The sequence below is a fragment of the Anser brachyrhynchus genome, assembly GCF_964034855.1.
Source record: "Anser brachyrhynchus genome assembly, chromosome: 11".
In the NCBI taxonomy this organism is placed as follows: Eukaryota; Metazoa; Chordata; class Aves; order Anseriformes; family Anatidae; genus Anser; species Anser brachyrhynchus.
This window is the reverse complement of record NC_137706.1, coordinates 13,602,745-13,626,657: the sequence shown is the minus strand read 5'-3', so window position 1 is coordinate 13,626,657 and position 23,913 is coordinate 13,602,745. Positions and strand designations below refer to the sequence as shown.

The window sequence follows — 23,913 nt, the reverse complement described above, 5'->3', positions numbered from 1 at the left end:
CTTTTTCAGGCACCTCTCAACTGTTTGCAGGGAGGGGTTAGGGTTAAGGGTGTAGCAAGCTGGGAGGTTATGTTCTTGGAAATGCCATTTCTCTTTTCATTCTTATCAATTTACAGGCTATGCTTTTTTTGGGACATTCACCCTGTCTGAATTTCTCATGGGAGCTGTGATCAAGGTCTTCTCTGAATGATAAAAAGAGATGGTTCTCAGTTGGAGATGAGATAGTCTGTCCAAAACCAATATTGACAAACCTGCATGCTGCCTGCAAGACATTTGCATTATGTTGATACCAGATCTCATGCTCTGCTATGTTCTATAAAATGACGGGTTTGACATTCAAGGATTGTTGCTGTAATCACATGCAGCAGCCACGCATAATTAAAAAACCTAAAGTGGGGGTAGGAGGGCTTCACGCATTCATGCAGGTGCCTTGAGGCACGGGGTGGTGCAGTTCTTACGGAGATGTTTATTCTACAGGCAGAAACACCGGTCCTGCTCAGATAAGTGTGTGTGTTTGACCAGTAAAGGGACTGAGTGCAGGGAAGGGGATTAGAGAGAAACAGGACTAAGGATGCAGGTAAAGCATCAAAACAAAATAGATACTTTATGTTCTACCAAAGGTGAGAGAGATGAAGTAGTGTGTAGAGACCTGAGTGGAAATAAGAGATTTTAAAGCCAGTTTAGCTGCTTGCAGTTAGTTTAGCTGTTCCCTTTGTCTCAGTCTCATCTGCAGCATGGACCCGCTAGCTGCCGTGGCAACTCCTCTCTTGAGGAATTTGAGTTCATTTAGGGCATTCTCAAGGTCGTTGTTCAGACATTTTCAAATATCTAAAGTAGCTGCAGGATTTTGGCTCAGTCTTTCCAACCCTGAGAGCTTGGTATCTTAGAAAAGGGTGGCCTTAGGAAATGGGAGATCTCAATGACATCACTGAGGGAAATAAGGCAAAATCTGTCCTTCTTCCTGATGTCCTTATCCCAACCCATTTTCATTTCTTCTCTCTTACCATATGCACAACTTTCTCTAAACCTTGTCCTCATTTCTCCCTGCTGTTTTTATATCAGAGTGTAGGTTTGCAGCCCAGACTCACAGTCTAAGCAATATGTAGCCAGTTAGGAATTTCTACTCTCTTCTGCATTAAAGAGGAAAGCAGTGCCAGCTTGCATCAGTGGCATACACAGCCCTTCTCTCATGTTCTTGTGAGGTAATTTGAGGCGACTTCTCCCTTTGGGAAGGTGAGCTTAGATACTTGTTAAGAAAATAGTGTAATAAAAAGTTAAGTAGCAGAGAAGAGCAGATGTGTGTTGGAGAATTTTTGTAAGCCAAGCTCACGGGGTCGCTAAATGCTAGAGAAAATTAAAAAATACTTGGAATACTTGTGAGTTGAGTGGGCCTCGTGTCCAGGAGAGCACCTTGTGAAACGAGTGGGTGTCTGAAAAGAGCAAAGAGGAGAATGAGGAGGCAGACTTGATTTCTAGGCCTGTCAGAGGTGCACAGCAACAGATGGCTGCAGTCATCAGTGAGTTGTGGGGCGTTTTGCACCCGAAGGTGGTAAGGGAAGATGGGGAAAGTGAGTAAAGGGGGATGGAGAGGACCTTTCAATTATTTTAACGAAAGTAGTAGTAGTGAGTTTCTCTGGCCTTTAGAATAATCCAGTGCCATAAAATTAACTTAAGGGACTAAATGGCATTGTTTGTTGTCTAATTCAATTGGAGATTGATATCCAGTTGCCACATTAAGAGTAGGCTATGAAAGTTAATGACATTTCTATGTGCATGTTATGTACTATGCTAGCCTGTCTTCCCGCACCCCTGGGATGCTTGCATCCTATTTCTTGGCTCCCTCGAGCCATGTATAGGACAGCGAAATCCACAAGAGACCAGTGTTATGCCTTGCTACAGCTCATCCGCATGAGTCTCGCTCATGCTCAGAAGCAAAGAGCCTCCAGACACCTGTGAGACAGACACAGGTGGAGGCAGCAGTGTCGCCCCGGTTAGCTGGTGACCTGGGGTTTGCAGGAGTGCCCCCAGGCTGCTGGGAGGGTTGGGTACTCCACTCCTGCTGTCCCTGGAGCAAGCGGACTCTCAGCTGGTTAGGGCAGGAGCTTTCTGACACCGTTCCTTCGATCGTTTAACCCACCTGGGTGTGGGCCCTCACTACAAACACCTGTGCTGGCAGCAGTGGCACTGTGGGGGCTTCTCCTGGTGCCAGAAACAAACCCTTGCCTGAGGCCGTCCTGAGGCGGACCCCAGAGGTGCACGTGCATCAGGCTTTCTGCAGGCCTGGCTCATTTCATGCGCCATCCCTCCGTTCCTCTTCCTTTATTCCAGCAAATCCACGTTCCCCTTCCCAGGCAATAGCTGGGACTTGTGTACCCATCGCTCCCCCCTCGGCCGCTGCCTGTGGCTCCCCTCCTGCCTACATGGTCTGGAGCAGCTTCCAGCGGGCACAGCAAAGGTCTGGACTGTGTGGCCAGGGGGCATGTACCAGTGCTATGTTCCATGCAAACAATAGCATTAATGAGGTACATCCTGGAAGGGGCTGTGAAGTAGACACAAACCAGCTGTGGCTCTAGTTTCATATTGAATTGTCATATGGCCCTTTTGTGTCATTCCTAATGTATTCCACAGGGCCTTTTCATAAAGGTTTAAGAAGAGAAGAACAATCCCTGCTGTGTGTATACATAGCAATTTTCATTAAAAAAATCTCTAAGCTTTTCTCTTTCTGTGATTTGCTTTTCTTTTGTAGCAGATAAAAAAATGATGGCCTCAGCATCCACAGCAGGAAACCAGCAGCTTTACTCACAGGGAAGCCCGTTTCAGCCAGGACATTCAGGAAAGACTTTCAGGTACTGTAGTCCAGATCCTGAGCATATCAGCTGGTGACTGAGTGGGGGCTGTTCTCTTTCAGTTTGGTGGAAACTAAACTGACCGATGGTGAGAGGGCTTTCTTTACATTTATGAACTTTTCTTTGCGTATGTTTCACTCCTACACGATGTCTCAGCACTTGGGCTAGGCTTACAAGCTGCGAAGATTTGGATCTCTCTGTTAAAAATAGTGATTGGTAAGTGCAACTGGAAAAAGCTAAGAAACAGCAGCAAATCATGAAGGGAAGCAAATCTGAGAGGTGATGGGGAGCCTCAGAGATCCGTCTGAGGAACATTCACCTAACCTGGGAAAGTGCAAGGATTTGTTGTGCACTTCAGGCTGTCAGTACGTCTGCAGGCTGCCTTGAAGGGCATCGTTTTTCCATGATCCAGCCTCATGTGGACACCACTATTAAAGGGAGCAGAGGAGCGCTTCATCATTACTTTCTGATGAAGCCTGGGACGCAGGCATGAACAGTTTCTTAAGGCACCTTCCAAACATGTATTAGGTGGTGGTGTAACACTTCCTGGGGTATTTTTGAGTTATTCAGAGCGCATGTTGTTGCCTACCAGCTGGCAATACAGATTTGGCTAGTAGGAAGTTTCAGAATTTGCATGCTCTTCCATTCACTTCTTGAGAGTGTGGTAACAGTGATTATATTTACCTTATTGTCCTTCATGTCACCATTCTGCAACTGTGACACTGAAGTTTCATTCAGAGGCTGTTGATTCCAGGAACTAGAAAACATCTGCAAATTATAATTTTATATAAACCATTGTGTTCTTAGAGTTATAATTGCTAATAATCTCAGTGGGGAGAAAAATAATCCCTCTGCTTGCTTTGTCCAAGTAAAAACCAAGAGTAACTTACAATACAATACTTTCCTGACAGTGAACTGAAATGTCTTTTAGTTGGATATTGTATATTAGTGGATGGTTGACGTGCCATCTTGGGGTTTGGCATGTGTTTTGTTCATTTCCTTTGTTCATTCCTGATGTTTAACTGTAGCTTTATTTCTCCTGTTCTATTACATCGAGTAACAACACGTAGACCAGCATTTTTACCCTTGATGAGCTGTCCTTCCTGAATGCTCTCCAGGCAGATCCATTAGGTTACTGAGCCCAGCAGCCTTTAGGCACTGTTTTTTAGACTCGTGGTTTCAAACTGTATGTTCCAGATGCTGTCCAAGCCCTTCAGACGATGTGACTTGCCAGTGTGGCTGAGAAGGTGTTGGCATTAGGGCCAGCCCTCACGAACAGCTATTGTGTGCTTCCAGAGGTCAGCCAAAGTTAGATGGACTTTCTGGTTCACATTGCCCACTTGGGAGACTCTGTGCTAGTAAAAAATAAAAATAAAAAGTAATAATAATACAGACTCTGCAAGGAATTTCTAGACACGCACTTTTAGGCAGCTGAAGACAGGATAGCAAATCCCATATTCAGATGCCTGCCACATTTTGCTTACTACTGTGGGAAGTATTTAGTCAGTCTTCTCAGAGGATTCAGATTCCCGTATCCTCTTTGCTCAGCCTGGTTTACTTCTTTTCCCAATCTGCTCCCTTCTTTATCTGTAAAATGATTGTGAAAATGGACAATAGCAATGACATAGAAGAAAGATTGAACTGTTTCATTTGATGTACAAAAGCATTTTTATATGTTGTCTTCATTTATATTTATTTAAATATTTATATAGAATATGTAAATTTGTGAATATACATATATACTCATATACAAACAGCATAAATGCATATTCACAATGTGTGGTCATATATATTCAGTTGTTCAAGTGTTAAAGTCCTTCATAATATTTTCTTTCTGATTAGAAATGTCGGGGAAAGTTCTCTGTAGCAAAATTCAGCAATTAGGAAGCACTAACATATAAACAAATTCTTTTGGAAAAGAGTTTAATTCCACATGTGTAATTTTTTAATTCCACGTTAATTTCATTTTTTCTTGATTATTGCTTTGCCTGGATATATAGCTACATATTCTTTTTTCGCATTAGTTGACAGAAATGTGAATTAAAAACTTCAATTTTTTATGTATAACACACACTTCTTCATTTTCAAGGTAGGAAACAAATAAGGACATATTTGTAATTATCTTTTTGTGCGTCTTCATTTAGGATGGCATTTCAGCAAATGCTTAAATACTGTTGACTTTTAGCACAAATTCAAACTGAAGTACCTGCTTGAATACTCTGCAATCAATTTTTTTCAGTGCATTAGATGAACTTGGATGGAGCTAAGTGTTTATGTACAGTGTGCTAGATTACATTTTTTTCTTGCAGGGGATTATAGAAGTCAAATTCAAAATAATTTTGTCGTCTGTGTCTATTTGAACCTTCATTTTAGAATGCCAATAATCCTGATAGTTTTCTAGTGGTTCTAATTATTTTTTTAATTAATACAGGATGAGCAATTACTTTTACTGAGATGATTATCAGAATTTCAGTATCTGGAATGCTATTTGTGCGTTGAGAATATATCCTACAAGCTGGGCACTGTTTCTGTTTCTTTAGTTCATCTGTGGTACATGTGCCTGGTGTGAACGACATCCAGTCTTCTTCATCAACAGGCCAAAATCTGACACAGATATCTCGCCAGCTAAATCAGAGTCAGGTGGCCTGGACAGGAAATCGCCCACCATTTCCAGGACAGGTATTGATTAAAGCTGTTCTGTTTTCACGGTCATTAGAGATTTGCAATCCCTCTTCTTTTTACAAAGGGATTAGTAAACTCCATTTATATTGTGATTAAATGTACTGTGTTTGGTTCTCAGAGGGAAATCTGTTCCTCCACTTCTGTTCCTTGACAGGTTATAATAATTTGAGACAGCAGCCCTATGTGTAACTGCATTTAGTTTGTAATAGTGTTCATAATAGCGACAGTCACTGTACTGACATAAATCCCAGTAGAGGTCTCAGTCCTGCATTTATTTGTGTGTGTGCACTGAATGAAATAAAAGAGGACAGCCGCTATGCGTTAGGATTAAGCTCACTCCTTCTTTCTTTCTTGAACCAAGGTCTAGCCCCCAGCAATACTACCCACAGTTAGCAGCATCAACTGGAAGTGGCACATACAAATCCAGGCATGAATTTGGAGCAGAGGCTACTTAGTCCATTGCCCTTCCATTAACCCTGCCCGGTGCAGCTCACAGTGTGACGTGTACTGGAGGAGATGTGCTGGCACATCTTTCGATGAAATACCCCCTTCAATAACATCAGGGCTACCTTAACCCAGAAATCACCTCTTGTTCTAGGTAACAAGAAATAAATGTTTCAGAACTCCGTTAAAGACAAAGAATATAAAATTACCATGTTTGATCCATTATTTGTGCTGTTCTTAATCACTGACTTTCCTTTGTTTAATAGGCTAGAATGGCACGGTGGGATGGGCACTAAATATTTTTTGTGTAGCTGAGTTACTTCCACATTAGTCACATTGATGCTGCATAGCCCTCGGTGTGCCATGGTTATTCTGTTACACCTGCTTAACAAAACACAGTTGTAATGTTGACACTTTTTTTTTTTTTGGAACGATATGGAGGATGCTAAAAATGATGTAAAAAAATTACTCATCTCTCTTTCTGTCCAAGTCAACGGAATTTATATGTGAGCATGAGGAAATTGGAATTCATTCATCCATCCTAAATAAATAGAGTTAAGCCTTGCAGAAGTAACACATCATGCTCTCATTGTCGTTGTGGAAGCCTTTCGAAATGTACGATGTATTAGGTTTGGAACTGAGCTGAAGACTTAATAGCATCTCCATCATGTTATATGCCTGTTGGGATCTCTCGTCCTCCCCCAGGTCCCTTGCATTTGTCTAGGAGAGTAGCTTCACTTGAGCGCATTGATTGCCAATAAAAGTGCACATCATTAAAAGTATCTAGAGATGTAATCACCTTTAACTTCTATTTGTGGAACTGATTAGGCAGTGAGTTTTTCTTGGAACTGCTGGATTTGTTCACGATGCGGGAGACGGGAAAGAGTTTATAAGCAGATTTTATCTGTAGCATTATATGTTGTTTTAGCACATGATTTTGGATGAGACACTTCACCTCCCTTAGACTCAGCGTACATGTCTCAAAGCAGTCTTGCGGTGTTTAATCATTAGTATTACATTCTTGGAGATCCTATGACAATGCCATTATGTAGATGAAAATGACACCAAGTTGTTTTTTAATACCCTTGAATTAACTTGGCTGCGCAATTAGATCAAAGTTAGACTGTTTATTCCCTCCTCCCAGGACTGGTGATTCACACTCCCTCCCAAACCTTTTACAAGGCAAAATAACTTTGCTCCTTGTACTTCTTAGGCAGGGAGAGAAAGCAGCTCATGAGCTTTTGAAACTTCTTTGGCCAATTTCTCCCAAGCACTGAAGACTCTAATCACCTGAAAACAATTTATATTCTACAAGGCATTCACATAACTGATTTTACTGTGGCACTGCAAAATCAAAACATAGCAAATAAAGGTGAAGTCTTCATAGCTGTTCAGTTTGAGATTAATCCCCATGATAGAGACGAAGGAAATCATGTTTTTGCAAGTAGCTCTCTTATTGAGTACATGCAAGTTAATAAGCAGGAGAGCTGTGTTAGTTTATAGCTTTGTTGTGTTCCTTATGCAGCAATAAGTTGGCTTTGACAGAAATTAAACATGGCTGAGATGGGGATAACGTGCCTGTTTGCATCTGCAGAATTTATTAAGTCTTTGCTTTGCCTTGTTAAAACATGAGTCTGCTGTGCTGCTCAACAATAAAACTCATTCCTTTCTTATTCCCTTATTCCTCAGCAAATTCCTTCTCAGTCTGGGAAGGCTCAGTCATCTCCCTTTGGGATTGGAACGAGTCACACCTACCCAGCTGATCCATCGTCGTACAGCCCTCTTTCCAGCCCTGCCACCTCTTCTCCAAGTGGGAATGCCTACTCTAGCTTAGCAAACCGAAGTGCAGGGTTTGGTAAGTTTTAAATGAGGTAGCACAGAAATGCACAAAAAAAGGAAACTCTCCAGTACTAACGTAGTTTAAAATCCTCCAGCCTTTTCTTTTGGTGAGTTGGTTGGGAAGCCCAGGATGTAAAAGGGTTCTGCTTTCTCCTTTTGAGCATGGTGGACTGAGATGACATGGTCCCTCCATGATACCTCTACTCTACTCTACTTTTAGTAGACTTCAGAATGTTGTGACGTTTTGTGATATGAGGGTACTTCTTTCCCCCTGTAAATTGTGTCATGATAGATTCAAAAATTGCTTACATCACTAGGACATGTCCTCCCAAGTTGTGGCCAGGAGGCTCAGTCTCTTTTCACATTGCTTTTCATTGCTTATATGGAATGTTCAAATTTACATTCCTTCAATTTTTCAACTTCTCTGACTGCATAATAGCATCATGTCCTTGTCCAGAGATGGCTTGCTAGAGTGTGGCTGGATACAGGATTTTCTGTACCTACACTGCTGCTAACCTGATCAGAGAAGGTGCCATGTTTTGAAATGGTTTTATTTGCCAATTATATCGTCATTCAGTGGCTTTCAGACTGTAATCTAGTGGATGACCCCTTCTTGAAGATTTCTAGACCCAGCAGCAGAATAATATTAAAGAGTAAAAAAATTATGGATCTATCAGTGAAAAGCACAGATGGAGTCCATGAAAGATGTTGCTGGCTGATAATAATCTGCAAAAAGCATAGGTAGCATCATGCTAATGTGTGTAATTTTCTCTTCTCTCTTGAGAATACCATGGAAGCAGCTCTGCTGCAGATCAGCCTCGCTGCGTGCAGACCTGCGCTGCATTGCTTAGAACAGTACAGTGAAATGGAGCTCTTCCCACAGAGCTTATTCATGACTCCATTTTCATTTCCACTAGGCTTTGTACATTTGTTTATGAGACAGCCTTGCATTTCAGGCCTAAGCTACTTGGCAAGAACCCTTTCACCTAATGAGAAACATTACCTGACCTACATCAGTTTGGATGCTATTAATAACACAGCCTTCAGAAAGACGAATGTCTTCAACCTCCGGCTGGCAGTAACCATTTTGCTGAAAAGAAGCATCATTTGCCTCACTGACTTAATTTCAACGTATTCTTCTGAGAAAACAAATGTTGCAGCTTTATTTTAAAGGGTAACTTAGATGAATTTTATTTTGGCCAATAAAGTGACTGTAGGATTTCTGAGTCAGCTGAATTATTTGTTGTAGTAATGTCAGTAAGGGAAGAACTGTAATTATCTACTTAAGATGTGATAGAAATAGGTCACTACAGCTTGTTTACTCTCCTGTAAAATGTTCGCTTTATCTGTTTTGCATGGCTTAGCTGGTAGTCAAAAAGACAGGATTAAGCATGCGTTCCTTTTGTTTTCTAAAGCAATGACTATGGGATAGTGATTGATTTGACATTATAGGATCTGGTTCTCGGAGATGTGACATAACGTGGTGTGTGGAAATTTGGTATAGGAAATTTGGCACCCTTGGCAGAGAGTGCTGATAATCTGGAAGAACCAGATCTACGCAGCTTGGTTCTTTGCAGTGTTGGGAAGACAGGCAAAAAATAGTAGAAATAGCTATTAAAAAAAGAGAGAAAGAGAGGGGGAAAAAATAGAGGAAAAGTGTAAGCCTGGCAGCAAGCTTTCTAAATAATTCTTAGAAGGAGATATTGTAAATAAGTAAAAGAAAATTATGCAAAAAAAAAATTTAAGTTCAGGGCCAACCTGTAGAAGTACAGGGTAAAATGAGTTCAGCTAAGTGTGAGCTGTGATTGTGCTCATGAAAAGTGTATGTGTAATAGGTGATTGAATTAATGTGTGTGGTATCATGTTTTTTTCTGGCATACTGTTTAGAAAAAATATCTCCCCGAAGTCATCATTTTAAGTGTATTTACCATAAAACCTTGTTGTTCTCATTACTTTCTGTGAAATTTAAATGGCCTCAAACATTTAAGAAGCCATCAGCACATGAACAGGATAATAATTTGCTATAGACTGCCTGTTAAATAAATCATTTTGCATCTGTAATATTGGTGGACATGACAGCCCCGCACAGCACTCTGCATTTAGTGCAGCAGTGTCCGCATTTAATACGGCATGTCTGTTGCCTGTTGATCTTACTGATTTTACATCTGTTTACAAAATCTGAAAGTTGCTTCTCAGATAAACAGGTAACTGAGCACCCACTGCTACAGCAAGGATTAGTTTTAAAGAGACAGCATTTGGATGCTGCAGTTTGTTTAGCTTTTAATTGAAATGGTAAATATTAATGATTAATAGTGGCCTATTTGTGCCTACAAAGATGTAGAGGGATGCTTGAAAATTGTCTTCCATGCTTGGCTTATGGCGTCACGGTGCGTTTTGCTGTTAACAATTCATCTGCTATGTCTGTGCAGTGAGGGCAGTGAGCTTTGCTCTCGGGTTGGCACCTACCCTGCCGTCAGTGCTGAAACTGCCTTTGGCTTCCACCCAGCAGGGGCAGGGTGGCACTCAGGGTGCTTTTTCGGAGAGGCATTTCCGAACGTGGGCATCAGCGGATGAAGCTCACAAAGCAGGTCACTGTTTTGAAGGAGCTGCTCTCTGATTTCTGCCTTTTCTCCCCTCCTCCAGCTGAAGGTGGACAGAGCAGCGGCCAGTTCCAGGGGAGACCATCCGAAGTCTGGTCCCAGTGGCAGAGCCAGCATCACAACCAGCAAAGTGGGGACCAGCATTCGCACCCGCAGCCCAGTCAGACGGAGGTGTTCCAGGTGAGGAGAGCTCAGTGAGCCCAAAGTCCCTCTAACAAGTTCTCATTGCCAGTTTGAATAACCATGGCTCTTGATGAGCTGGGGGGCTAGCAGGGTTTGGAGCAATTACCTCTTGCTGTGTGCTGCTGTAGGTTTGCGTTGCTGGTGGCTGGTGTTAGCTACAACTGAGATAGTTCTGGTTTTTGCCAAAGAACAGCATCTTTGGTGATTTAAAATGTTGCTTTCCCTTCTTTTTTCTGCCTATACTTAGAGCATAGGTATTTTGCAGAGAAGCCATAAAATAGTTCCAACTAGAGTGTCTTCCTTATCCTGGTGCTGACCTCTGAAATCCCAGTCAAGTCCAATTAGACATCAGTCTAATTCAGGATAGTTCCAGCAGGAAAGGAGTCTGATGCTGCATAGAAGAAAGCGCCCAGTACGTTTTTGAGGCTAAATCCATTCAGATATTCAGTCTTCTTCAGCTACCTGATTTTGCAACATCAAGTATTATTTTTGGCCTTCAACAATGGATGGAGTGGTCTTTATAAGTTGGCTTATAAGATTGCTGTCCTTGTATAACTTGTTTTTAAATTAAATGAAGACAGCTTGCAACAAAACAATGCAGATAAGTACAAAAAAAGACAGCTCAAGCCCCAAGCAAGGTTTAGAAGCGGGGCACCTCATTATCGTATTTGTCTGCAAGACTGGGCTCGTGCTCAGTTGCTCTCAGGAATGCTGCAGAAGAGGAATTAGCCTGAAAATGTTCCTTTGTGAAGCCATGGTTCATTCACACAGGAACAAATAACGTCACTGCATCTAGAATAACTACCTGTCTTCGTGCTGCACGGCCAAGGCAAGATAAATATATCTCTCTATAAGCAAAGTATAATCACTTTGCATGTATTTTAACCCAAAAGCGTCTTCAGGATAATTCCAGTGGAGCTGATGGCAGCGTAGTTCGATTGCCCGCAGAGACACAGGGCTCCCCGCAAGCAGCATCTTGCTTTTGTGTCTAAGGCAAGTGCTGTGTCCCAGCAAATGTTTTTTGAAATTATGGGGAACGAGTGCCAAGGATTAAATGGGAGAAAGGAAGAATTAGACTCACCTGCACAGTACTTGGAGGGGAATTTGCATTTGGAGAGATTTAGGGTAATTACTGGATGTGATGAGAAAGTTGGATGAGCTTGATTGAAAGGCCTCCAAGAGGCTGCTTGGGCTGTTTGTGCCTGAAGCCAGCCCTGGGTTAGCTGGACATGAGGAGAGAGGCAAAACTCGAAAAAGGAGCTACCCTGCCAGTCTTTACCTGAGGAGACTTTGCCTCAGAGGCCCCAGCAACAGAAATGCCTTCAAAGGGATGGAAATTTAAGCAGGCAGGGGCAAACGAAGCTTCCCTTTGGCTGGGAAGGAATGTGGGGAAAGATGAAGGCTGACCCTGGCAGCTTGGAAACTGCCAGTACTGTCCACTGCCTCATTCTCTACTGCTGATGGCATGCTACGGAGACCTCAGTTGGATTTTAATCTTCCTTTATTTTGGGGCTACTGCTCAGTACACAGCTGCTCTCGGTAGTTATTCCTTCACAGAGCAGATCTGGTGAGCTTTCTCATTTGTTCTTTAGATTTTGTTTTATTGTAAGGATCCATCCATGGCAAAACTTGGCTTTGCAGTAAGGGCTTATTATTGTAAGGACTGACAGGAAAAGCAAGCGTAAACTCTGGTTTTCTCAGCAAGGGATGTCTTTTCCCTGTGGCTTCAGTCTCCGGCGGAGAGGAAAGGTTGAGTATTTTTGAAGCCTCCTGCAGGGACCTCACTTGGCTCAAGACACGTGGGAGCAATTACCATGAAATCCCATTTCTTCTGAGAAGTTCCTGCCATTTCCTCTGCCACTGCGTGTGCAGGAAGGCTGCTTGGGCAGCTTGTCAGCCAGGGTGGACATCCAGGCTTCAGCGTTCCTCAGAGGATGAAGAGCAGTAGTATGTTCACTTACAGAGTGCTACTTCCCAAACCAGTGCTGACTTAGCAGAAGCTCCTTTTGGTAGGATGCAGGAGTGTGAGAGATGTTGAATATTTCCCATGTAGTGCTGCCCTCAGTGAAGCCAGAGAGTTAGCTTCTCTCCATGTGTAACTAACTACCCACTGCACTGGGAATTGTCTCAGCCTGGGACTAGTATGGGACTAGTATGGGATGGCTCAGCTGTGGTTTACTCAGAGGAGCAATCTGAAACTTCTGCACTGCTGACATCCCACATCCAGCTCAGAAAAGCTCCAGCAAAACAGTGGCACATAAACCTTAGCCCAGTATCCTGCAGAGGTCTGGTTTTATCTTATTTATCTGACCTTTGGCCTTTCCTGGTTTTACACTGAAGAGATGAAGAGGAAATGGTTTGTGTCTGGGTAACATGTGAGAAAGTGACACTTTACTTTGATTTTTCCTTATCGTGCAGGACATGCTGCCAATGCCGGGGGATCCGACGCAGGGTACTGGCAATTACAACATTGAAGATTTTGCTGATCTGGGCATGTTTCCACCATTTTCTGAATAGCTTGTGAAGCAGAAATGGAAGCTCTTCTCCAAGGCCCTTTCAGTGTATTTTTGGCTCTGCTTTTTCTGTGTTGCATTTCTGTAGAAGCTACTAAACCAGAAGACGCATTTCTCATATTTCAGATAGTGATGTAGGGCTTGCTCTTACCTCCTTGGGGTGCGTCAGTGCCAACAGAGGAGCTCCAGGTCGTTAGTGTTCATTGACAGCTCCATTATTTTTTTTAATGTCATCTACCTCAGAGATCAAAAACTTTGCTTGATTGAAAAAAATAATCTCTGAGACTTAAATATTTGAATGTGAATGATACCCAATATTTCCTTTTGAATGGTAATTTTTAAATAGATAATGAAGTAACAAAGACTAACAGAGAAAAGGTAAGGTAATGTCTTGTTACAGTGCCTACCGCTCAATTTCGATGCCTTGCTTTAAGCTTAAGTTTCTGGAAGCAGACACAATATTCTGTTTTCTTTGATTCTTGTAGTTCTTAGGTCACTTTAAATGTGAGATTAAGCAACATAATGTAGGCCTCTCTCACCAGAAGATTCAGCTCCGCCTTTTCTAACTTAAACTTGAATGTGTGTACATTTTGGTACTTTATGTATATCTTGTGCTGTATGAAGTGATTTCCTGTACTGGTTTCTTTTGCCTTTAAATAGGGTCCATTCTGGAGCGTACTGAGAAGGCTAACAATATGTGGAGGATTTAGGTATTGGAGGAGTCTCCATCACTTCACATAGTGTTCTTACTTTTAATTCAGGTTGTTCTCTATTCAGAACAAGCATTTACTTACATAAGCTATTAGTCTGGTTTTGCACTGAATTGAGGCCTATAACTCTATACGTTTCTCACTGGCTGCTTTAATTTCTATTGTTCTTGCTTTCCCAAAAATATTGCCTCATAAAAATGACTATAAACACACCAAGATCGTAATTTCTATATTAGCTGCATTTATTTTCTGTGAAGTACTTTTTATACTGTGAAACCTCACATTTTAACAGTGCAAGGTGGTGGCCTATTACAATGAAATCATTCAAGCTCATTTGCTGCAAGCAGTGAGATGGTTTTGTAGTGTATAATTTTTTTAGAGTGAGTTGGTAATAGATACCAGTTGGACTCCTGTCCACTGCGTACACGATGATAACTTGAATTTTTGCTTGGATTCCCAAGCAATTTCTTCTGTTAAACCCTGTTAACCCTATTATGTTAAATATGGGATTTTCACCTTACCAAGTGTTTTGAGGACTCTGACTATTCTGAATGCTATATGCTTTTCCACAGAGGTAAGTGAATCACCTTCCTCCTGAACTAGTCATTTACCACATACACTCATCAGAAATGTGGTAGAAAGTTCTTTATTTGTTATCTCATGTGCATGATGAGTTACAAGAGGTTGGGTTGAAAGGTCAACATTTTTATCCATTCCTTTGGGACTGGAGGAGAAGAAATGGCTCACAAAGGACAAGGAGCCCAGAGTTCCTGCGTACAGGGTTTCTGTGACATTTGAGGTTGGAAGGTGGTAGTCAGCCTTCACAGAGGGACAGGGTCAGCTTCCTAAAGCCTTTGCATGTTCAGGAGCCATTACGGACCTCAAAATAGCAACCCCAGGGCATAGCCCCCCATCTAGAAGATCTCAAAACCCACAGCAATTCTTAGACTTCACAGCGCCCTTCCGCTGGGAAGGGCCGCGCTCGCTACTGCCGGCCATTTTGCCAGGCCGAGCAGCCAGGCCTCCGTTCTGCGGCGTGCCCGGGCCGCAGGCCTCGTGCTGAAAGGCCCTGCAGGCTGCCGGGCCACAGCCAGTGCCACACAGGGACACTGCTTTAACGCTTAGCCACGGGGTGCTTTTCCATCTGGATTTGCTTCCCCAGCCCTCGGGTAGAACAGCATGTAGTTTTCGATGTCCAGGAAGAGCCTTTCCTACTGTTTCTCTTGGTAAACCTGGGACCAATCTCTTACTCTACGTGCAAGTGGGGTTAGGGACTCTTTTTTTAGGATTTTTTTTAATGTATCTAGATGCAGTACTGCAGAGGCCTCAGGTCTCCTGGTCTGTACTTGCCTGGCCAAAACCATGCTGAAAACAAATTAAAAAAAAAAAAAATCATCTCTCTTCTCTCCCGGAGATATGGAAAATACCTTCCTAGGTAAGCAAGCCATGTGCTTATGCACTATTCATTTAAATACATGGATGTTTATTCTCTTGGAGCCTTCTCCCTTTCCGCCCATGCTGCTCAGACAAATGACTGCTCACTGAACTAGATAAACAAAGCTCTGCTGTCCTCAGAGTGAAATTCAACAATTTCTGTAAAAGGTGCATAGATGCTGTGCAGGCTGGAGGGAGATACAGTCAGCATCTGCATGATTGTATAATTAGGAGCATTCTGTAGGATCTAATCACAAGGGAGAGAGCAGTAGATGAGCAGCTTATATTTCTGTGCAGAAGACACTTGATAAATTTCAGTTCTAGATTTTTTTTAAAAACATTTGTCTATAAAGTGAGAATGAATCAAAAAATGCTGTTCCTCTGTTTCATTTAACCTGACAGACTGCTCTATTTATAATTTATTTTTGTTCCTGAATTCAATTTAAAAGTAAGATCTGTGTAATTTTCTTTTTTCTAATATCAGCAATGATAACTTCCTCAGTGTATCATGTTTTTTATACTACTGTTGAAGGCTTCTTGTGTACCGAATTTGACTGTGCAGTTACAAGTGCACTGTTAGCAGGATTTCAAGCACGTCTCCCCTTTTTTGTTTTGTTTTGTTCTTCTACATACAGTATTATTTTTTTTTTAAGCCAGTATGCCAGAGGCATCAGAGCATGGGCTGCTTCTTATCTTGTAGAGCACCCCTGCCTTCCTGGTTGGGAAAGGGGGTGGCTATTCTGTTATAGGGCAGACCGGAGAGCACCAGGTTTGGGTTTTCCTTGCAAGCCTTTTTCACCCTCGTTTCTGGTGTGCCATCCAGATCCAGAGCTTTCTTCTCATTTCCACCCTTCCTTACCTGCCAGCCCGGTCCCGGCCATCACATCCTTGTAGCACCTTGCCATGCACAGGTGGGGAGGTGTGGGGCAGCCCTTCCCGAGCCAGCGAGGAGGGAGCGCTTAACAAGCTTTAAGAGTTTGGCAGCTTCGTGCTTCTGGCCAAGTGAACAAGCGAGCTCAGCGCCTGCTGCTGCTGGGCATCCTGCGCTGCCCTGGCTGCGTGCCGCCGTCGTGTCAGTGGCTAGCTCCTCTGCAACAGCCTGGTCCAGGTTCTTGTGGCACAACGCGCCGTGTCGCCTAAGCTGTGCTGTACCTTTCTGTCACGTGTTTGGTTACTAAAGCAACTTACTTATACTATAGCTGAAGTTAGAAAGTGCATTTGGAATGCTGACGTCTTTATTACGTGCCGTTGGTGTAACTTTGCTGGCGCTTTGGCTGCCGGTTTCCAGAATTTCACAGGTGGTGGATTTCTTGTTTCTTTTGTGGTTTTTTAAGCTGGAAATAAAGCTGTGATTTCTGATCGAACTGTGTTGCAAACACAGTGTTTCTTGAAACTGAATCTTTTGATTTTTAAACTGCAAGTAATAATGGTCCGGGTGAGTTATTTCCATGAGTGGGCATGTAGACTGAGATTTTAGATACTAAAATATTTACACTCGTTTATTCAAACAAGCAATCCTGTTTAACAAGAGGGACTCCATCACATTACTTGTTACAAGTGCTACTGGCAGTACCAACGTTTATGCTTTAACCAGATAGTTCCATTTGTAGCTTTGTTGCTTTTTTTTTTTTTGAAGTACAGTATGAAACTGTAAATACTTCTTGCAGTACTGCCTTTTTAACTCTTAATTACTTTTGGCACAGTGTTAAATAGTGTTGGATTTACCCAATTGCTATGACATATATTTTTATACATAGGTGTACTCTTTTTTCGAGAATAATACAGCCATTTTGTCATTAATGCCTTATCAGTGTCATACTGCTGTTGCTCTTTGTTTGCAAGGTATCGAGTGGACTAATTTCTAGTTCGGATATTTTCACTTTTCCTGGCAGTGCTCAAGTTTGGATTCAGGTGATTTTTTTGCCAGAGTCACATTTTTCACAGTTGTTGGCTGTGAGAAGAGGAGAATGCGGCCTTTGTTTTGTTTCTATTAATGGAGCAAAGAAAAAGCGATGGCATCTAATTGTCTGTAGAAGGTCAGTCTTTTTCTACTTGACACCGGAGTGTATTTCATGGAACTGATGACTGGGCACTGATTACTTTGTGTAGATTAATGGTCTTTAAAAAAAAAATCTCAAAAATGGGCTTCTGTCATGGTTAGGCACTTGGTTACTTATCTGTTTAAACTCTTCATATTGATGTGAAATTGTGCTGTGGATAAAGTGTATTTTGTACTTCTGAATGTTCTATATTTATGACTAACAAGTACAGAATCAGTTGTGTGTATGTATAACTAATAACTGCCTTTTTAAATTTCATTAAAATAAAAATGTCATGAGCTGTTGTTACTTCCTGTCTTTTTGTAAATAAGTAAGAGAGGCTGTTGGGAATCTTCAAGTAGGAATTAACCCTGAATGATAAGATTAATGCAAAAATCAGAAGATCAGGCACTGATCTTTTCTTTGAAATCTGCTTCTATGGTGTGTGGTCGTGCATGGGAAGGTCCCCTTTCCTTGTACAAAGGCTGTCCAGAGGGAGAGGAATGTTAGTTTGAGATCTCAAGTTTTGAAAGAAGTTCCAGAAAAGCATTAATCAACAGCCCTGTTCTGCTGGTCGTGCTGAGGTGTGTGATTTGGTATCTGTATTGTACAGTGCTTCATTAGAGCACAATTGATTTAGAATTGATTCATAGTCTGTGGCAATTTTTATTCAGTCTCTGGGGTGGCAACACAGTGGTTTCTTTGTCCACCTTTCGGTCTCGTTATTCAAAGTTGAAAAATACTTCTACCCTTCCCACAAACATTCTGGTGACCTTTCCAGACTTTCTTATGTAAAGTGCATTTGCCTTTCACAGTGCTTCTTCTTCATTGTATTTATACTGTATTTCTTTGTCTGCTTGGTATTTTGTGAGCGGGATTTACCTTGCTAATAAATCCAAAAAGCCGATGCCTTAACCACTGCAGGGAGCTGAAGATGCTGTGCTCCAGGGCATGAATTCCTCTTTCAGGGTAGGTGGTGTTTTCACAGCCCACGCTCCTTTTTAAGGGCTCTGCCTGCAGAGAAGAGGCATGAGCCCTGCTGGGGACCCAGCGGGGACACCCATGGTCAAAGCAGGGCACTGGGATGTCCTTAATCAGATGGTGGTGATGAGGACAGGTTGAAAACGTTCCATTGATACTGTTTTGCTGTGAAAACTGGGTCTTCAGCAAAGTGATATTTTTTTTCTTTGGTAGTGTCTTTGATAAATGGATATGCCCAAAGCCATAAACCCCCAGAAATGGTTCAAGCGTTTGTCATTGCAGCTGTTTGTTGCTTTTTTGTTGTGTTTTAGTAGGCTTTTATTTGCTTTTGGAAGAACATTATCCAAGTAGAAAGGAGCACACACAACGGGGCGGTGCAGCACTACCAAGCAGGGTACGGTGTGGCTGGGCTCTTCCAGGATCCCTCCTAGCGCTCCTTTTGGATTGATGGTCATTAACCTGTACTCTCACGTGCTAAATCAAGGGTGCTGCTGGGCACCGTGATGACAACTGGCCGTAGAATTGCTGGGGACTGTTACTGTTGGTGTGGAATCTGGGTTTGGAGATGCAGATATGGAAGGGAGCCGCCAGATGTTCAGTGCCAGTTGCTGTGGCACAGCGTGGTGGTGGGACAGCGTGGGAGAAATCAGGAAAGAAACACATGAAAGCTGATGCACAGGAAAGAAATGAAGTTGAGTATATCCCTACGCTTACCACCTTTGGCTCTATAAACTGGCGTTAATGACTCATAAAAATGGCTTAAGTCTTCATTAAGATGATAGAAATATATTTTTCTTAATTTTTCCGTGGGAGCTAATTCTTAGCCACATTTCCATCAATATACCATCATAGTTCAGGAAGTATTACTCATTTTCCCAGTTTCTCTCCAAGTTGGATATAACGGGGACAGATACAGATGAATTCTTTCATCCTTTTTCACCAAGTTTCTGCATATTCCTGGTTGGAAATACTTGGCAGCATCTTTCTTCAATTTTCTTGTTCTGTCCCACATAAAATGAAACAGAATCACTTGAAATGTATTACTGGATTTGGGATCAGATCCAGAGGTTGTGAGGGCATCTTTTCATTAGCTCTGGAAAAAATTATCTTCTAATTATAGACTGGCACTAAATAGTAATATACAAAATGTGTCATTTGGGACCCAGCTGAAAAAAATGTCAAGTGAAGGGTCACACATAGAAGGTGCACATGCAGCAGTGCAATTACCATGGCTCTTGCAGACAAAATTTAACAGCTGTACACACATTACTGTAATTACAAATATGCAGGCACAACTGAGGGACAGAAGAAAGCCCCAGCTGCAGCTTGGAAGTTTGCCTCAGCTCATGGGTCCTCTTCGAGGTGATTAAATTTTCCATTGCTTTGGTGCACCTCTGCTTCTTATAAATAGCAGGTTCTTAGCGAAGAAGGTGAGGTTTTAAATACTTGAAATGATTTTAAAAGCAGACTTGAAGCACTGTAAGGCTGCTTGGTGCACCCTATCATCCAAAGTATGTTTGGGGTGGCTCCCGGGGCCTTCACGCCCAGCTGCCCGTCCCTCCTCGCGGTGACCGATGGCAGCCCCAGCAGTTCTGTGTGTGGCCTGGACAGGAGGCGGCTTCGCTCTGCAAAACAAAATCACGGCAGAGTTATTTTCCTCTCAGCGCTGGAGTTACTGGCTAGGCAGTCAGACGCGTTGTCACTGAGGAGCGAGTGTTGTGGAGGCGTACGTTACTGCTTTTTTGGAGTTTGGGGACCTCCGCTTTGCTAAATACAGAGGAGAAAACACCCTCGCACACGTACACACAACCCACGCCATCTTCAGTGCACAGACCGGGGGGTGAGGACCAGATCGTAATACTTTCTGCTTAGTGGAGGAATCCGTACTGTGGGATTTCTCTCAGCTGCAGCCTCCTCTCACCCCTGGTTTCCCTCACTGCATGGAATTGCAATTTGTCCAGGCCCAAGTGTGTGTGAAGGCGCAGGGCGAGGGACACCAGGACATGACTCACAAAGGAGGTGCGAACGCTTTGGGGTTCCTCCGTGTAAAGCACACTCTCTCAACCAAATGTCATGACTTTGTTTCTGGTTCACATCTGAGCAGAAGACGTCATGAGGCAACACTACAGTGCGAGCGACTGAAGACTAAATTATTATTTTTAAAGGGACTCTGGGTATGTCGCATCCTCCCTCCTTTACCTGCTGCCTTCTCCAGCCACCGAGAGAGCTCAGTGTGAACACTGGGGGCTGCGTGAGGTAGCCTGGGCCGGGCTGTAGGTACGAGGGAGCGATGCAGGCGGTCTGCTCACCCCACCATACTCCGTGTGCGAAGCGTGGGTGCCCATGGAGCATCCCTTCTTCAAGAAGGTAGCTAGAAAAAATAGCTCCTGACCCCGTTGCAATGTCCCTTTGGTACCAGCTTACACAGCCGGACTTGCAGTCCTCCCTGTGCCTCCGCTGCTCTGCAGTGTGTAGCCACCCAAGCCCCTGCTTCATGGTGGAACAAACTCTGCTATGTTTAAAAAAAATGAAAAGATTTTGGACATTGGTTTACATAGCATCGACTAGTCTCCCCCTTTAATACCAAGCACATGTGTCATCGTGGTTGTCTCCTGTAGGCAGGAAAAGCTCTTCTCCGATGATTTGTTCAGTGATGTAGGAAAGGATCTTTGTCATTTTACCCATGAAGCTTAGACACTGAACATCTGCGTCTGTTGTGGTGTGGCATGGAAAAGTATCAAACCCTTTAACTGAAAAATGTCTTGATTTTATTCTGTGCAACCCTAAAACTAGAAGGTGCTACAGCTTTCTGAAGAATTTGCAGAACTGATGCTTTGTGAACTTCTAATCCTTATGTTTTCCATTGTCTTTTTTTTTTAAATGCATTTGGTGTGGTTGGAAAGAAAAAAGGCACGCTTTGAAATTCGTGAAATTCCTAGGAAACAGTTACTGAGAAACTATAAAGTGTTCAAAACAACGCAGTTCCTTTAAGTCATACTGATGCCCATTGCACAGAGGTGCTTAATCTAAAGGGGGTCCTGAATTGGATTTTATTTGGATTCTTAACATATTTTTTGTGACCTCCATGATTTAAGGTCAGAGACCTCAGCAGGGGGTCAACAGAAGTTGTCACTTTAATCATTTCAGTTCTAAAGATTCATCAAAGTTATGCGAATTGACCTAAATTTCCAGGTCCTGCTGAGGGAGTGGGGTTCCGCACTAACCTACCAAGGCTGACCTGGATACATCATCTGGTAATGAGATGCCGAAGCAACCCCACTGAAGCAAGTGTCGATTATATAAATAAGGCTACTAGAAGACAAAAGTCCTAATGCAGTAAATGGTAATATTCGATATTTATAGATCACTATAGATCCGCGTGACACTTCATCGCAGACCGCACACCCACTCAGCTCACCAACAGATTTCCTCTGACAGGTTTGTAACCCCCCGCTGTTCCCCCTGGTTCTTCCCATCTACAGCTGTGTCAGTAGAGGGTGGGTGAGCGCATTTTTGTACCCACGTTAATAAGGTGTCAAGACAACTTTACAAGACTCCTCTAAAATCAACCAAGACTTCAGTATTGAAAAGAGAACTTTATTAGCAGAGGTGGGAATATCGGAAAACAGATTCCTGTTTTTCCTCTTGTTTTCATGCTTTTTCCCATCAGGAGCATGTTTCACAGCCCTTTAAAACAATGGAGCTGAGCTTCCAGCAACAAGTCCATTAATAGCTCCTATTTCCAGGAGGTTCTATAATTGGGTTAAAGATACCCTGAAGGCTCAAATTTCTTTGCTGTTAAAAGTTTGCTATCCAGAAGAGAACAATCTCTTTTTTTATTTTAAAAAAAAAAAAAATTGTTTCTTCTCATGCAGAGAGCATGCACTAGATTCCTTGTGTTGGATTTTTAAAGTCTCTCCCCACTGCCTGTGAGGATGAGCGATGCACCAGCACTTCTCTCAGCTGCTGGCATGGTGGCCGTCTCCCTCTCCTCGTCACCAGACTCAGAGTCTGGTGGTAGTGGAGGAGAAGGTCTGACCCCCGCTCCGCGGGTCACAGCCACAGCCTGCAGCTTGGGAGGCTCCGTTTGGACACTTGGGGAAACTTCGTCACTTGGAGAGCTTGTGTGGTGTGGGAACAGGCTGCTGAAGGGTCCTGTTGTCTTCATCCTCTGCTGGACCAGGCCGTGAGGTGGGGACAGCCCTGCTTCCCCAGGAGGTGATGAGGTGGCCTCCGTGGGCCTGGTACCTCCGTTATGCCCGGGATTCAGGGAGGGCAGCTCCCACCCTCAACACAACCATGGAGAGAAGGCACCAAGACCTTTATGTGGTCACCAGCCCTAAGCCAGCTGAAAAGTCCATCTGGCCTCCCTGGCAAGGTGGAGCAGCCACAGGGCTGAACAGAAACAGCCACAAGACTTTCTCTGGCTGCAGCCGCCTCCAGCTCTGTCTCCATCACGCCTTGACGCATCCTTTCCCATATCCTGAAGAAGCTCTGAGAAAATGCTTTGTAACACAGATTCGGATTTTATGCCACCTAGCCCTTCCCACACCCATCCTCCTCTGCAGAAATCTGCTTTACAAAGAGCAGGCCAGTTCCCCAGAATGACTCAAGTTGTTGACAAAAATCCTCTGGAGCTGCTGACAAAACCCCAGAGATACAGTCTATCAGCAAGGCCATTCCCCGAGTTTTGCAAGCAACTTTTCCTTTTTATTACAGGCCCTGAGAAACCGGGAAAGGGAAGAAAGGAACCGGAGTGAAGAAACAAAATAGCTATTGCCTGATTTGGAACCCTTTTTTTGCTGGATGATCTCCAGTTTTCCATCAAATAAAACCTTTATTAACAGCACAGTAAAACGCAAACAGGGCAGTTACCAGACGTAACAACAGTGGGAGAAGTAAACAAGGATATTAATGGGTAAGATCACAGTTTAGCCACCAGCTAAAATATCTTCCTGTAGGATTATTTCCATCCTCATCACCCAGAAGCTATATGGACTGGTTTGTATGCGGTGTCGAGGTCAAATGTGAAGTCTGCTCAGGGATCTCAGTGCTATCACAAAAGCATCCCGGACCGAATGCCTGAGTCTGATTCCCATGGCAGGGGCGATGCTGCTAAGAAGGAAGGCTGCCCTTACAAATGGTGTCACAGTATAGGCCCTAGTTCAATATAAATTTAGGTTTTATTTGATGTTTAACCACCTGAGCTAGAATTAGAGCCAGTCGTTTCATGGCGTTTACAGTCCTGTTGCTCTGCAAGCTTCCATTCAGATGTAATAGCTGACACGTTCTTCAGCTGTTTGGAAATTGATGCTTTTTAATCATTAATGTTCCTGGGCTAGAAGTCGCTTGTTCACTTTTTCACTTCCCTAAGGATCCAGAAAACTGCTGCGGTCTTACCAAGAAGGCTTTTGTTCCTTTACTGCTAGGGAAAGTGAGAAACTGCTGCAGCGTGCTTACGGGTGATCTCAGCTCAGAGCAGAACGGCTTGCACCAGACCCCATCGGATGCAGCATTCCTGATTCAGAGACTGCCTAACCCAAACCAGCGAGAGGTGAAGGTAGGAGAAAGTTAAGAGCCAGTCTTTAAAGACCCCCACTCTTTATTTGGGTGTTTTTGACCTTGTGCACCACATCAGGATC

General features: G+C 43.1%; 1 protein-coding gene across 9 annotated transcripts in view; it reads left to right on the top strand.

Annotated features, from left to right (window-relative positions):
• The window catches only part of ARNT2 (aryl hydrocarbon receptor nuclear translocator 2), a 107,396-nt gene extending 89,797 nt beyond the window's left edge, over positions 1–17,599 (top strand). For 6 of the 9 annotated variants that reach the window (XM_080607439.1, XM_080607441.1, XM_080607445.1 and 3 more), the window contains 5 exons: positions 2,747–2,846; positions 5,387–5,525; positions 7,662–7,827; positions 10,455–10,591; positions 13,013–17,599. In XM_080607439.1, coding sequence (XP_080463565.1) covers positions 2,747–2,846; positions 5,387–5,525; positions 7,662–7,827; positions 10,455–10,591; positions 13,013–13,111 — 641 coding nt within the window. In that variant the 3' untranslated portion in view covers positions 13,112–17,599. The remainder of the gene's footprint in view (positions 1–2,746; positions 2,847–5,386; positions 5,526–7,661; positions 7,828–10,454; positions 10,592–13,012) is intronic. The other 3 variants (XM_080607440.1, XM_080607442.1, XM_080607446.1) reach the window with 1 other exon arrangement.
• Positions 17,600–23,913: the final 6,314 nt, after the last annotated feature.